Source organism: Myripristis murdjan, chromosome 10 (assembly GCF_902150065.1).
Source record: "Myripristis murdjan chromosome 10, fMyrMur1.1, whole genome shotgun sequence".
NCBI lineage: Eukaryota > Metazoa > Chordata > Actinopteri > Holocentriformes > Holocentridae > Myripristis > Myripristis murdjan.
In genome coordinates, this window is record NC_043989.1 from 27,020,600 (window position 1) to 27,032,666 (window position 12,067).

General features: G+C 42.5%; 1 protein-coding gene across 4 annotated transcripts in view; it reads right to left on the reverse strand.

Moving 5' to 3' along the window:
• Positions 1 to 232: 232 nt before the first annotated feature.
• LOC115366386 (neuronal acetylcholine receptor subunit alpha-7-like) overlaps positions 233 to 12,067 on the reverse strand; it is a 53,805-nt gene continuing 41,970 nt past the window's right edge. For all 4 annotated transcript variants that reach the window (XM_030061804.1, XM_030061802.1, XM_030061803.1 and 1 more), the window contains 5 exons: positions 9,399 to 9,646; positions 8,093 to 8,287; positions 7,255 to 7,341; positions 2,616 to 2,725; positions 233 to 2,498 (listed from right to left, as the gene is read on the reverse strand). In XM_030061804.1, the coding sequence (XP_029917664.1) occupies positions 1,881 to 2,498; positions 2,616 to 2,725; positions 7,255 to 7,341; positions 8,093 to 8,287; positions 9,399 to 9,646 (1,258 nt within the window). In that variant the 3' untranslated portion in view covers positions 233 to 1,880. The remainder of the gene's footprint in view (positions 2,499 to 2,615; positions 2,726 to 7,254; positions 7,342 to 8,092; positions 8,288 to 9,398; positions 9,647 to 12,067) is intronic.

A 12,067-nucleotide genomic window follows, 5' to 3' on the forward strand; every position in this document is an offset into this window, starting at 1 on the left:
TGTAAGGCTTGGGTATAATGCATAATGCACCACTGAGGATGCCTCTTTACCTACAATCTCTTTTTACTGTAAAATGTCTTCGAGTGCGAAGAAAAGTGCTATATAAATAAAATGTACCATTGTTGTAATTATTATTATTTGATCCCTCTGCATGCCTACATTACCAAGAAACTCCGGTTCCTCCTGTGCAAAAAAATGCTGATCTATACCAAGAGATATAACAGAGCCTGGGTGGAGAATGAACAAGGAGACCTTTATTAACATAGAGAGTAAATAAATCACAACATGAGTGACAGAGAAAGAGAGAAAGAGACCAATGACTATAGCTAGGACAAAGAGGTGACTTGGAGGTTGAGGTGGAACTATACACATTCACAACATTGTCGTGTGCATCAGTCAGTCCACTCGGCTACAAAACACAGACAAAACTCTTACTGACATGAGGGCCTTTGATGAGTCTACAGTATGTTCTCCAGTGATATGGTGGTTGTTGTGAACCTTTCCTCTTCAGCCTCTTGTTCAGCCCGTAGCCTTTGTTTGCCAAAGTCCAAGTCCCTGGGGTCACACCATTGCCTAGTGTTTTTACAACTCACATCCCTAATGTACAACAAATTCCAAGACACAAATTACTTTATAAACTGTGGTAATAACTTGACTTTGACAAAATAAAATTCAAGACCTGTACATGTTGTGTCAGAGCACACACTTAAAGGATACAGCTTTTATATCTGAGTTAGTTTGGAGACTATACATCTTGTGCTGTTTGCCAGCACAACATACTTACTAAAATATACTGTGCCAAATGTGTCAAAACATTTGGTACAGTTTATACTCCTGTTTTCACAAACGGTTTTGTTAGTGTTACTAACGTGCTGAGAAAGACTCTATTTTAGGAGTGTAGAGGTCTGATAGCATCATGTCTACAGATTGTATTGTTCAAAATGATACAGACAACACAAACCAAACAGTGATCCTACTCTGACAGACCTGGTGAACACAGGAAATGGCTCTACACTTGTGTTAGTGTGATGGCAAGCAAAAAAGTAGTGCCCGATGCCACGTTCACTAAAGTGAAAGCAAAAACAATGAAGTTCACAGTGAAACATCTCATTATAGACAGTTACTAGCCTACCATGATCACAAGGATGTTACATCATCCACAACAGATGTGACGTCCTTAGTTAGTCAAAGTTCAAAGGGTGAGGAGTTGCCAGGCTGTGACTGCTCATATGGATTGAGGCGGTATTTGTACATATGCATTTGGATTTGCACAAAGGCTACAAGAACGACTTTAGTGGAGATGACTGACTTGACTGAGGCAGTGAGATGGATCCTGACATTGACACAATGTATGTATCTTCTTACACCAAGCCAACTTTTAAATTTTCATGAAGAGTATGGATAAAACATTATATTTACAATATTTTCAAAGAAGGGCAAAGAAAAAGAGCAGAATCATCATAATCCTCTGATTCCTTTCTTACTCAGCCTGTTTAAAAAAAAAACCCACTGTTCCCTCCTTAAGTTCATCCTCTTAGTGATTCCCAACCAGACCTGTTTATCTTCTCAGCGTAAATATCAATTAAAACAGAAATATATGTTTCCTTATATTTTATGTTTGTGTCTCTTTATATGTCTTCAGTATATTTGGAATGGATGTGCTGACATAACAAAATTAAATGTTTCTTTATAATTCATCAATTGATTGAACAGAGCGATTTTTAAAATCTAAATTTTAGGACACACAGACTACAGGTTGGGAATCACTTCCTGACTGCCCTCTTTATCCTTTCCTTTCCCCCTGCTATTGTTTTTCTGTCCCTTGTCGTCATCCCTCATCATTTTACTCCATCCTCCTTCCCACTCTCCTGATACTGCAGCTATGTGAAGTCCTTGGAAACAGCCTCTATGAAGTTGGGCGCTGACATCAGGATGGTGAAGGTGCAGATGATGGAGAAGAGTGAGAAGGCCACCAAGCACAGCCGGTCTACCACCGCCGCTGCAAACTTCCACTCGCTGCAGATGGCCTCAGCCTCGTCCTGGTCACGGAAGCGCTGGGCGATATAAGACACCTCCTCCAGGATGCGCTGGATCTCCGGTGGGGGGATGCCGACTCCCACCCCGGCTATCCCCAGGCCCCCGACCCCATTGCCACCTCCTCCTACAGGTGGCTCAGCTTCCTCGCTTGGGGAGCCGTGGACGCGTCCACCTAGAGCCACCCCGGAGTCGCTGGAGGGCGGGCAGCGTGGGCTCTCAATGGGGTGGTAGTTGCCAAAGTAGAGGCTCATGGAGCCATTGGAGGTACCAGTGGGACAGGGCGGGCAGGAGGTTTGGGAGAGGGGCACAGAGAGGCTGGGCACAGTGCCCATTTCAATGGAGCTAGCGCTGGAGTGATGCTGGAGGGCGTGGCGGTACTTATGGTTGGACCGCTTGCGTTCATCGCCGGGCTGTTTCATACGGAGAAACCAGGCACACCAGTTCAACAGGACCACTCGCACCTAATGGGAGAGAAGGACTGTCAGTACCACACACTAACATGTCCATACACACTGGGGATAATGATAATGATACTGCTGCTAGGAACGAAGATTAGTACAAAAACTTTAGTTGCTCACCCATTTGGGCATCTTGCCTCCCTGAGGGTCATGATGGTGGAACTGCAGGACTATGACGGTAACCACAACAGACATACCCACAATCATCATGGTACTGGCAAAGTACTGGGCTGCCAAGGACACAGAAAACATCAACATACTTTGAATTTTACTCACATTTGTGAAAAAGATTACATCTTTGATCATGTCTTGTGCTCTCTTCCTTTTCATCCTTTCTAAATTCACCCCTGACAACATTTGATTTAACAACAAGTACTAACAGGTAAAAAAGAAATGTTAAGCTGAATTAATTACCAAAATAGGTTGATTTCATGCTCTAACATTAAAGGAAAGCAAGCCTGATCGAAAAGTTATATTGCTAGGGGGGGAAGATGCACACTTGAACTCAAACAGCAAAAAAAAAAAAAAAAAAAAAAAAAAAAAAATCAGTGCAAAAAGTGTGACAAAACAGAGAATAGGGGTAAACAAGCCAAAATAGCAGAGAGAGAGAGAGAAAGAGAGAGAGAGAGAGAGAGAGAGAGAGAGAGAGAGAGAGAGAGAGGGGGGGGGAGAGAAAGAGAGAAAGAGAGAGAGAGAGAGAGAGAGAGAGAGAGAGAGAGAGACAAAGAGAAAAAGAAAGAGAGAGAGATTAGTGTGGGTTCTGGGGGCACATCGGGGATGTTTTCACCCAAGGGAGGGAACTGTAAGGGAGTGAGGGGAGCATTAACTGAACACTGTGCTCGCCCACAGAGTGTACACAGACACACACATACACACAAACAGACACACACACAAAATATATCTCAGGGCCAGCCCTCTGTTTGCATGGTTGCTCATGACTGTGAACAAAGTACAGCCAATAGCCAAACACAAGTAGAGCTACTGTATCATCAAGGTCAAAGCTTGTGTGACCCTGCTGAGGTCATGGGTCATGACCCTGACTGTCCCGGTCATTTAAGGTGATAATGGAAGGAAAGATGGAGGTGGGGAGGTTAAGGGAGGAGGGAAGATAAAGAATGCATTGAATGGGAAGATGACAAAACAGAGAGGAGACAGTGACATGAAGAAATAACAAAGAGGTGACACATTGAAAGAGGTGAATGTGTATGTTGCCAAGAGCAGAAAATGGCTGATTTGCTTTCTCAGTTCCACAATAAATATATAAATGACTAAATAAATACAAATAAAGATGACTATAATGAGAAAGGTGCATTGCTTTCTCATCAAACTGCCACATTAGCAGGTGAATTAAAATATTTACAGCTGAGACAAAGTTGTTTGGCAACTTGCATTAAAAAAAATACTGGTAGCAAATTTTGTATGGTGATTATCATAGCACAACATAAGATCTGATGGCAGTGGGTGAAATTAGAATGCACACACAAACATTTGCTCACTGCACTGGTCTACTAACTAATTTTCTTATTCTACAGGACTACTACTGCTCTCTCTCTTTCTCTCTCTCCATCACTCTTTCTCTCACTCTCTTTCTCTCTGTAAGAGTGAAGATGGCCTAGACTTCACTGCTTTATGATGCTAATCACTTAAGCTTCTGTTATTTTATGGCGAGAGAGTCTGAAGAATAGTATGGTGTAATATAATAATTCAACATATAATTGTCAAACCTTCAATCCCAACCCACATCGTTATTCATGGTTGACTTAACTAAATTAAAAATGAATTAGAATTAAATTGAATTAAAATGAACTGAGCCAAGCTGTCTTGAATCAGATCAAATAGGGCTGTCCAAATTAACTGAAATGAACTTGCGCACACTTAGTTATGCTTAGCTGGTGATTAAAGGCCTGTGATAAAACACATATGGTCTGCTTCGGACAGGAGGGGTGAGCATTGCCTCATATAGAGAGTGATATTTGCAGCTACATCCAAGAAGCTACAGTAACTCACATCCACAGTCAGCCACTGTGTTGTAAACGGGCATGATTCATTTTTACAAGGACACTAAAAGTGTCCCAGTTGGCTTCATGTTCAAGAGATGGGAAATAAAAACGAGGTAATCACTGTATTGATAAAGCAGGTCGTGCAGCTTTTCTCAGTGGAGGAAATCACCATGCTAACTCAGTGGAAACACGCAGTTACGCAGTGATGTAATGATGTAGTAGCGATCATGTTTTGCATGGCTAAACAATATTTAAATCAATACACTCATAAAATACAGTAGAATTTAATGTCTGATTTTGACCCAGTGAGAGTGATTTGACACTGTACATTAGTACATTATATACAGGATTGCAGTCATAATTCAAAGCATGCAGGCACACAAGCACACACACTTACGTACACACACACACACACAAACACACACAAAGACACATTTTCTCTTCGGTGGCCCAGCGAGGAGAAAGTGATGACAGCTGAATTAGTGAGCGCTAACTCTCCTATCATGCCTGCTTCATCACTCGCTCCAGGAAGCCTTTGAAGTCTCTCTCTCTCTCTGAGAACTTTAGCCCCAAAGGTTACTCATCCCTTTCCCTCTCTCTCTTTGTCTTCCCCTCCTTCATCCATCATTCTTTCTCTCTCTATTCATTTCTTTCCTCCCTGGCGGAGATTCCAACTCTTCACGACCTATTAATGGTGTTGACAGCTTTAGTTGAGGCCACCCAATTTACTCCCTACACCTTCCGGGGGCACAGGGAAAGATGTATAGGTTCTCTGAGCCGGGCAAGCCAAAGCCCAGCCAAAGCCCAGCTATTATCTCGGGTGATCTATAAAGAGAGGCGAGACAATTGCCAACATTTAAAACCTACAAAAATGATGCATGTGTTAAATAACTGATCTTTAATTACTATGCAAAAATGACCTTCTCATTTTTTAGGAGGACAGATATCAAGTCATTGTGTTTCAGCCCAGTCACCTGGAAACGAATATTCCACACAAATAGACAAGTTTTGTGACATAATATTAAAGGCCCCATGGTGTACACTTTTTCAGGGTTTTATTTTAACTGTTGATATCCCTAGCATGATGTATTTGTGGTTTTGAGTACCTGTGGTCTGCTAAATATAGTTTCACAGCTCCTCATTTTTGCCTTTATCCCGGAGCTCTGGCAGCACAGTTCGTTTAGCCAATCGGAAGAGAGAATCAGCCCCTCTCCACTGATTGGCTGACTGTTTTCTGAGTGACATATGGTCGGGCCAATCAACCGACGTCACTGCACAATGCATTCTGGGACGTAAACAATAGCACGCCACCATATTGTGACACCATATTGAGCGAGAGAAAAACGGAGCCAACGAGATACAATAACTACTTGAAAACTTATCAAAAGCGAATTATCATCTTATGTAAGATTGTCATGGCTACCGCCGAGCACGATGTTATACAACCATACATATTTGATCCGAACCACAGACGAAGCCAGCATTGTATTGTGTCGGGTTGATAAAACAGTTGGCACTGAAATGAGCCCAACAGATGAGCAAATTTGGACTAAAACCCTACAGGACCTGGGAAACTGGGACCCTGAGCGTGATGGTTACGACCGTACGTATTTGAGTCCGCCTACGATCCTGAACCACAGACGGCAGGAGACACCAAACCACCTCAAATCCGTTTATTACAGGATGTTACAGAATGGTAAGTTATTTTAGTTAAATATGTTGTGAACTTGTTGCCCTGGGAGCGGAGGGGTATTGTCTAAGTTCGCTAGCTTGTGAGCTTGTTGGCCAGGGAACGAAGTCGGACTGGCTAAGTACGCTGGCTTGGTAGCTGGTTGCCTGGGGACGCAGGCGCTGTGGGCAGAGTCACAGTCCTTGACGTCAAGGATTAATGGAAGTACAGTCCGCTCGTTTTACAGGGACAGTTTCAAAAAACGGGCTGTGTGCACTTCTCCATTTATCATAGGTGTAACGCATGGGACAGTATTTATGTGGCCCCAATACCTTCCCTATCACGCAAAAACAACGAAAATTGCATTTTTCAGGCCATGGGGCCTTTAGATGAGCAAAAAAACACTGTGTTATAGGTGGTGATTGGTACAATCAAAAGGACTTTGCTTCATGTTTGTTTTTAACTAATATTTGCTAGCTATTATTAGCGCAAATGCTTCGTAACATTAACCATGACCTTTTCCTAACCTTAACCGAGCAGTTTTGATGGCTAACAAAGCAAACAAAAATGGATAAAGTAGCTAACAAGCAAATGATATGTGACATTGACACAGGGTCCACCATATTGACTATGAGTCTAAATGTTTACATAAAACATATTAAAACATATTTTTGGCTTACAAAACATTAACATTTCAATGTATTTGTTGGTTTACAGAAACGTAAAAGAGCAGCGTTTTAGTCTGGTGATAGGGTGTTTTTTTTTTTTTTTTCTTTTTTTTTTGATTAGAACATTTTCCAAGGACTCGAGTATCCCTTAGTCAGTTACACATGTCATAAGAGGACTGCATGCATTAGCATGCATATGTATAATTATGGCAAGACACATTGGTACCATTCAAAAATTAATGGTTTTCTTACAAGTTTCCTGTCACACACTCTTGCTTACCCTTTTTAGAAAATGCCATCTTGTCAGTGTTGTCTCCAGCCCGTGATCATACATTTATGCACACACATGTAGTCTCACTCTCATTCACACACACACACACACACACACACACACAAAGTTATATACATACAGTATAACTCACCAATGAGAGGTACAGAGTCGGATGTGGCAGGCATGATCTCTGCAACCAGCAGCATGAAGACAGTGAGCGACAGCAGCACAGTAATACCTGGAGGCAGAGAGAGGCGCATGAACATACATTCATAGTGACTTGATGAGGATCACTGGTGTATGAAATTATTCCTGTAATGACTTATGTATATAATTATTTATGTTTCTATGATTACAACCATTTGTTAGTTGGTGGCTCCTCTGACATGTCCAAGGTAGGCTACATCCCCAGAAATCACTGACAAACTCTAACACTGCAACCCGTGTCTGCTCATCCGTGGATGGCTATTTGTCAAAGCTGATGGAACTGATAGAATTTCAAAATGCTGAGATTTCAGGGCAAGCTTCATATTTGGAAATTCAATAATTCCAAGGTGGTGTGTTATGCATGTATTCATAAGCCAGCTGTATGATTCATGTGTGTGTGCGTGTGTGTGTGTGTGTGTGTGTGTGTGTGTGTGTGTGTGTGTTTGTATGTTTATAGTGCATGCAGGCACACAGATACACACAGATGCACACTGAAGCGCACTTGCGAGTGTGCTTCAGTGTGAGCATGCAGTAGTGCGCTAGTGTGTGTATCAGTCTAAACCTTTGCTAATCACTTCTCTTGCGAGATATCTTTTTTTGGGTCGAGCAACCTCCATAACCTAAGGGCCTAGGAAGCCCATTCAAATCATATTGATTTTTTCAAAAATTATGGAATTCTCTTTACTTCTTTCCCTCTTTCATTCCATCCGTCCTTGCTGAGGCATTTTTTTGTTCAAGAGCAGAGCCACATGTACTTCTGCGTGTGTTCAAGTGTCCCTCACCCAGAGAGATCTTCTCCCCAGAGTCTGCAGGGAGCAGGAAGACCAGCAGGGCCAGGCCAGAGATCAGCACACAGGGGATGAGCAGGTTGAGTCCATAGTAAAGGGTTCTGCGGCGCATGGTGACCGTGAATGTCACGTCAGGGTAGGGCTCCTTACAACACTCATAGTACAGCTCATTACGTTTAGCTGGTACACCTAAGGGAAGAGAGCACACAGATTCAGATACTGTATGTACGGATGTGCAGACAGAGGGATAAAGTAAGCAAGTGAAAGCATGCAAGTGCAAGTTAGCAAGTGAGTAAATATAATATCCAGGGAAGGTCCACTCTTCAGTTGTAAAAACTTTTTAACTATATGCCCCGCCCCAACAACCCCATAGACAACATCCCCACCTGGATCCTAAACCCTGAGGCTGGAGATCACATATGGCCTGGCTACATCCCTGTCTATGTGTCAAGCATTCCTATTACACGCCATCTGGTCCTGTCTGACACCCATCCGGCCGGACAAACAACCCCGAGGACCAGGCCCCGGGATCTGCTCTACTGCTCTGTCCCAGCTGGAGACGCCCTGCTTGGGAGGTCTTCCAAAACATCTCCCTTTTCCTCTCCTGCAGCTATATTTCTCCCATCCAGATGATGTCCCAATTGTTTAAATAGAAATGATTAATGCTCTTAAGTTCATTTTAGACTTGGGAAGTCAACAAGGCCACTCATCCCCACTGAGGTTAGGGTTAGGTACTCCATTAATCAAACAAAATGTAAACACATTTGTGCCTAATGCAGTGTTGATTAAGCACTCATGAGTATTTTGCTGTCCATAGAAAAATAGCATTTGGTTAGTTCTGCATCATTATTTGAGCAATGTCAAATGTTTTGAGGATAGTGATGACTGCAGTGATGTAAGCAAGCCAAGATCCTGTACATGATAAATACAGCAGTGAATTGTGGCTGAGCTATTGTAGTGCCGCGAGCAGGAATTTTGCTTTCAAGTGTCATAGGAGGAATTTTACAAATGGCAGACATTGATTTTGTGTTAAAATACACCTACTCAATTTTACAATTGCACTGGCCCCTATAGTGTCATTGTGGCTACCACTGATGATAAACCACCCAATTCGACTGTTAGCACACCACTGAATGGATGTTAACAGTCGTAATCACTCCACAGCTATGGGTTAGTAGGTCCCTACTGTACCTTCTAGTGGCTCAGACGGCTGTTGTCATTTATTCCTATCATTATCGCACCATTCAGTGGTGTGTTCATGGTCAAAGGCGGTGTATAAACAGCGGTAAGGCTTTCTTACCCACAAGGTCCCATTCCCCGTTGGGTATGTAGGTGGATGTGTCCACATCTAGCATCTGGAGGTCCAACAGCCAACCGTTGTGGGTCCAGGATCCAAATTTCAAGTCACACTTCTGGACATCAAACGGGAACCAGCGCACGTCGATGTAGCAGGTGCTCTTCAGGATTCCAGGGGGAATGTACTGGCAGTAACCCGACGCATTCACCAACACATTGGTATGGAAGGTGGCATCAAAACGCTCATCAGCACTGGGAGACAAGACGGGGCAGACCACAAGTTGGCTATTATTGGTACATTTTTAGAATTTTTTTTTTCACTGTGCATTTTCTCTGTAAAATAAACCTATTAATGAAATGACTTTGATGAAAGCAGACTGCGGGGAGAGAACTGAGAGGAAGGTTACTATGTTGTTTTGAATTCAGATAAATGATAAGCAGACCTACAGTCAGGGCTAAACAGTTAGACATTAAGTTAGTGGGTAAGAGTGGGACAGACATTTTGAGAAAAAATAATTTGAGTTTTACAGAACAAGAAGTAGGCCTTGGGGAGACGGCTCGGATACTGCATGAAAAGAAACACAATATGTCTGCTTGCCCGAATAGGACAGACAGAGATTTAGCTGGCTTAACACAAACCTTTGCTGTGGTGTGTGTGTGTGTGTGTGTGTGTGTGTGTGTGTGTGGGTGGGTGTAGCTGTTCATATTTCACTTGTATTCTTGTGTGAGCTGTGTAGATTACAGTGCTTGGGCTGTGAGCCTCTTTGCTGTTTCAGCCTAACCTGTCGCAGCAATGAGCAGTGAAGTGATATAGCAACCCAGCCATCTGTGGACCTGCCAGTCTGCTCAGATCCCACACACACATATACATCAACACACACACACACACACACACACACACACACACAGAGGTGAAACCAAGGTGAAATCTAGGTCAGAGTGAGAGGAAAATTTCAGTCCAATTGCTATGTCAACAAGAAGGCCCTCAGTAGAGTGTAGACATCTGCCAAGGCTGTGGTTGGATGTTACGGCCTGGTTGGTGCAAAGTGATGGTAATGCTGTTGTCATAGGACACTTTCTCACCAAGGTCCATGCGAATCTGTCCTGTGTTTTTTTTTTTTTTTTTTCTCTTTCAAATCCTGCTGACAGACAGACAAACAGGGGTGATCACATAACCTCTTACTGTAGGTTTCATCTCTGTGGCAGAGGTAAATATGCAGGCTCAGGAACAGCAGCCCACACATGCAGAAATGGTGAATAGCCTTCATCTACTTAAAGTTTCAAATATTCAAATCAGCTCACTTGAGGTGCATCTAATTCATCGTGCCAGATTCTCATGCAGACTCAAAAGTAAAAACATTACTTATAAAAAGTAATGCAGGAAATTATTCAGTGCGTATGTTTTGAAACTACTCAAACATAAAAACTATATTCAGGTTCACAGGGTTGCAGGGAAGCCTATACAGAGAAATCACAGCCATTGACTGCTTAAGGACAGGAAAAAAAGAGTGCAGTACATCTTTTTGAGCATCAGGGGCAGTGCTGAGCTCTTGCTAAACACAGTGGAATATATAGTGGATTCATTGGGCTTAAATCCCATTAAATGATCACTACTTTTGATTTAAAATATTTACCTGTAACCACACTCCTTCTGCTGTTGTTACATGGACCAATATGTATGGTGAAAATATAAGCTGATGTGAAATCAGTGGTTGCAAAATGATGGCAATTTGAGAGGATTTCCACTTTCATTGAGGACAAAAGATCTATCTATCTATCTATCTATCTGTCTATCTATCTATCTATCTATCTATCTATCTATCTATCTATCTAGATAGATAGATAGACAGCTAGATTAAGTCTTGATAGGAACATGAGGTAAATCCCTGTATTCAGCTATTATTTGGACATATTGTTTAGAAAAGGACAGTGTGTCTTGGCACAGAAACACCTTTAAGAGACATATTGTTAAAGAGGTAAATGTAACAACTAAACACCTAATTTTAGATCCACGTCAGGTCTGGGACTCTGGCTGAACTCTAATTAAGTATTAAAAGAGGAGCTTCTCTGGTGTCGGTGAGTGTGGGAACTATGAAGTGAAGCGCCAGAGGCAAATTCTGAACTGTTGGAGAATTTACTCAGACAACCTGCCTTCTGTTTCATTTCCACGCCTACAGCCAAAATGCTGTTCACAACCACACACACAAACACACGCAAACAACATGACGAGGCATGTGGGTTTAGTACATGGAAACCCGCTCAATTCTGACCTTATATCCTGTGCCCTATATTGTCCTACTCACGCACATGCAGAAACACACACGCAAGGCCCGACAGGAAGACAATGTCATTGTACAGCGACCGACTCACTGTTTGTCTACTGTTGCTGCTAGTTGGAAGCAATGCAAATTTTCCTGTTCCTTCTCTTTGTCCCTACTCTCCTTTTCACTTTGCCTTAAAGATCTCTTGGGGATAAGAGGGTAAAATGAGGACTGCTGAACCCTGATGAAAAACTGTAGATAGAGGAGAAGAGAAGAGAAGAGAAGAGAAGCGAAGAGAAGAGAAGAGAAGAGAAGAGAAGAGAAGAGAGGAGAACTGTATTCCCTGTTTGGACAGGATTGGTTTTATGGGCAGAGGTGCGATAATGTAATAATTACCAAAGCATCTCTGCTA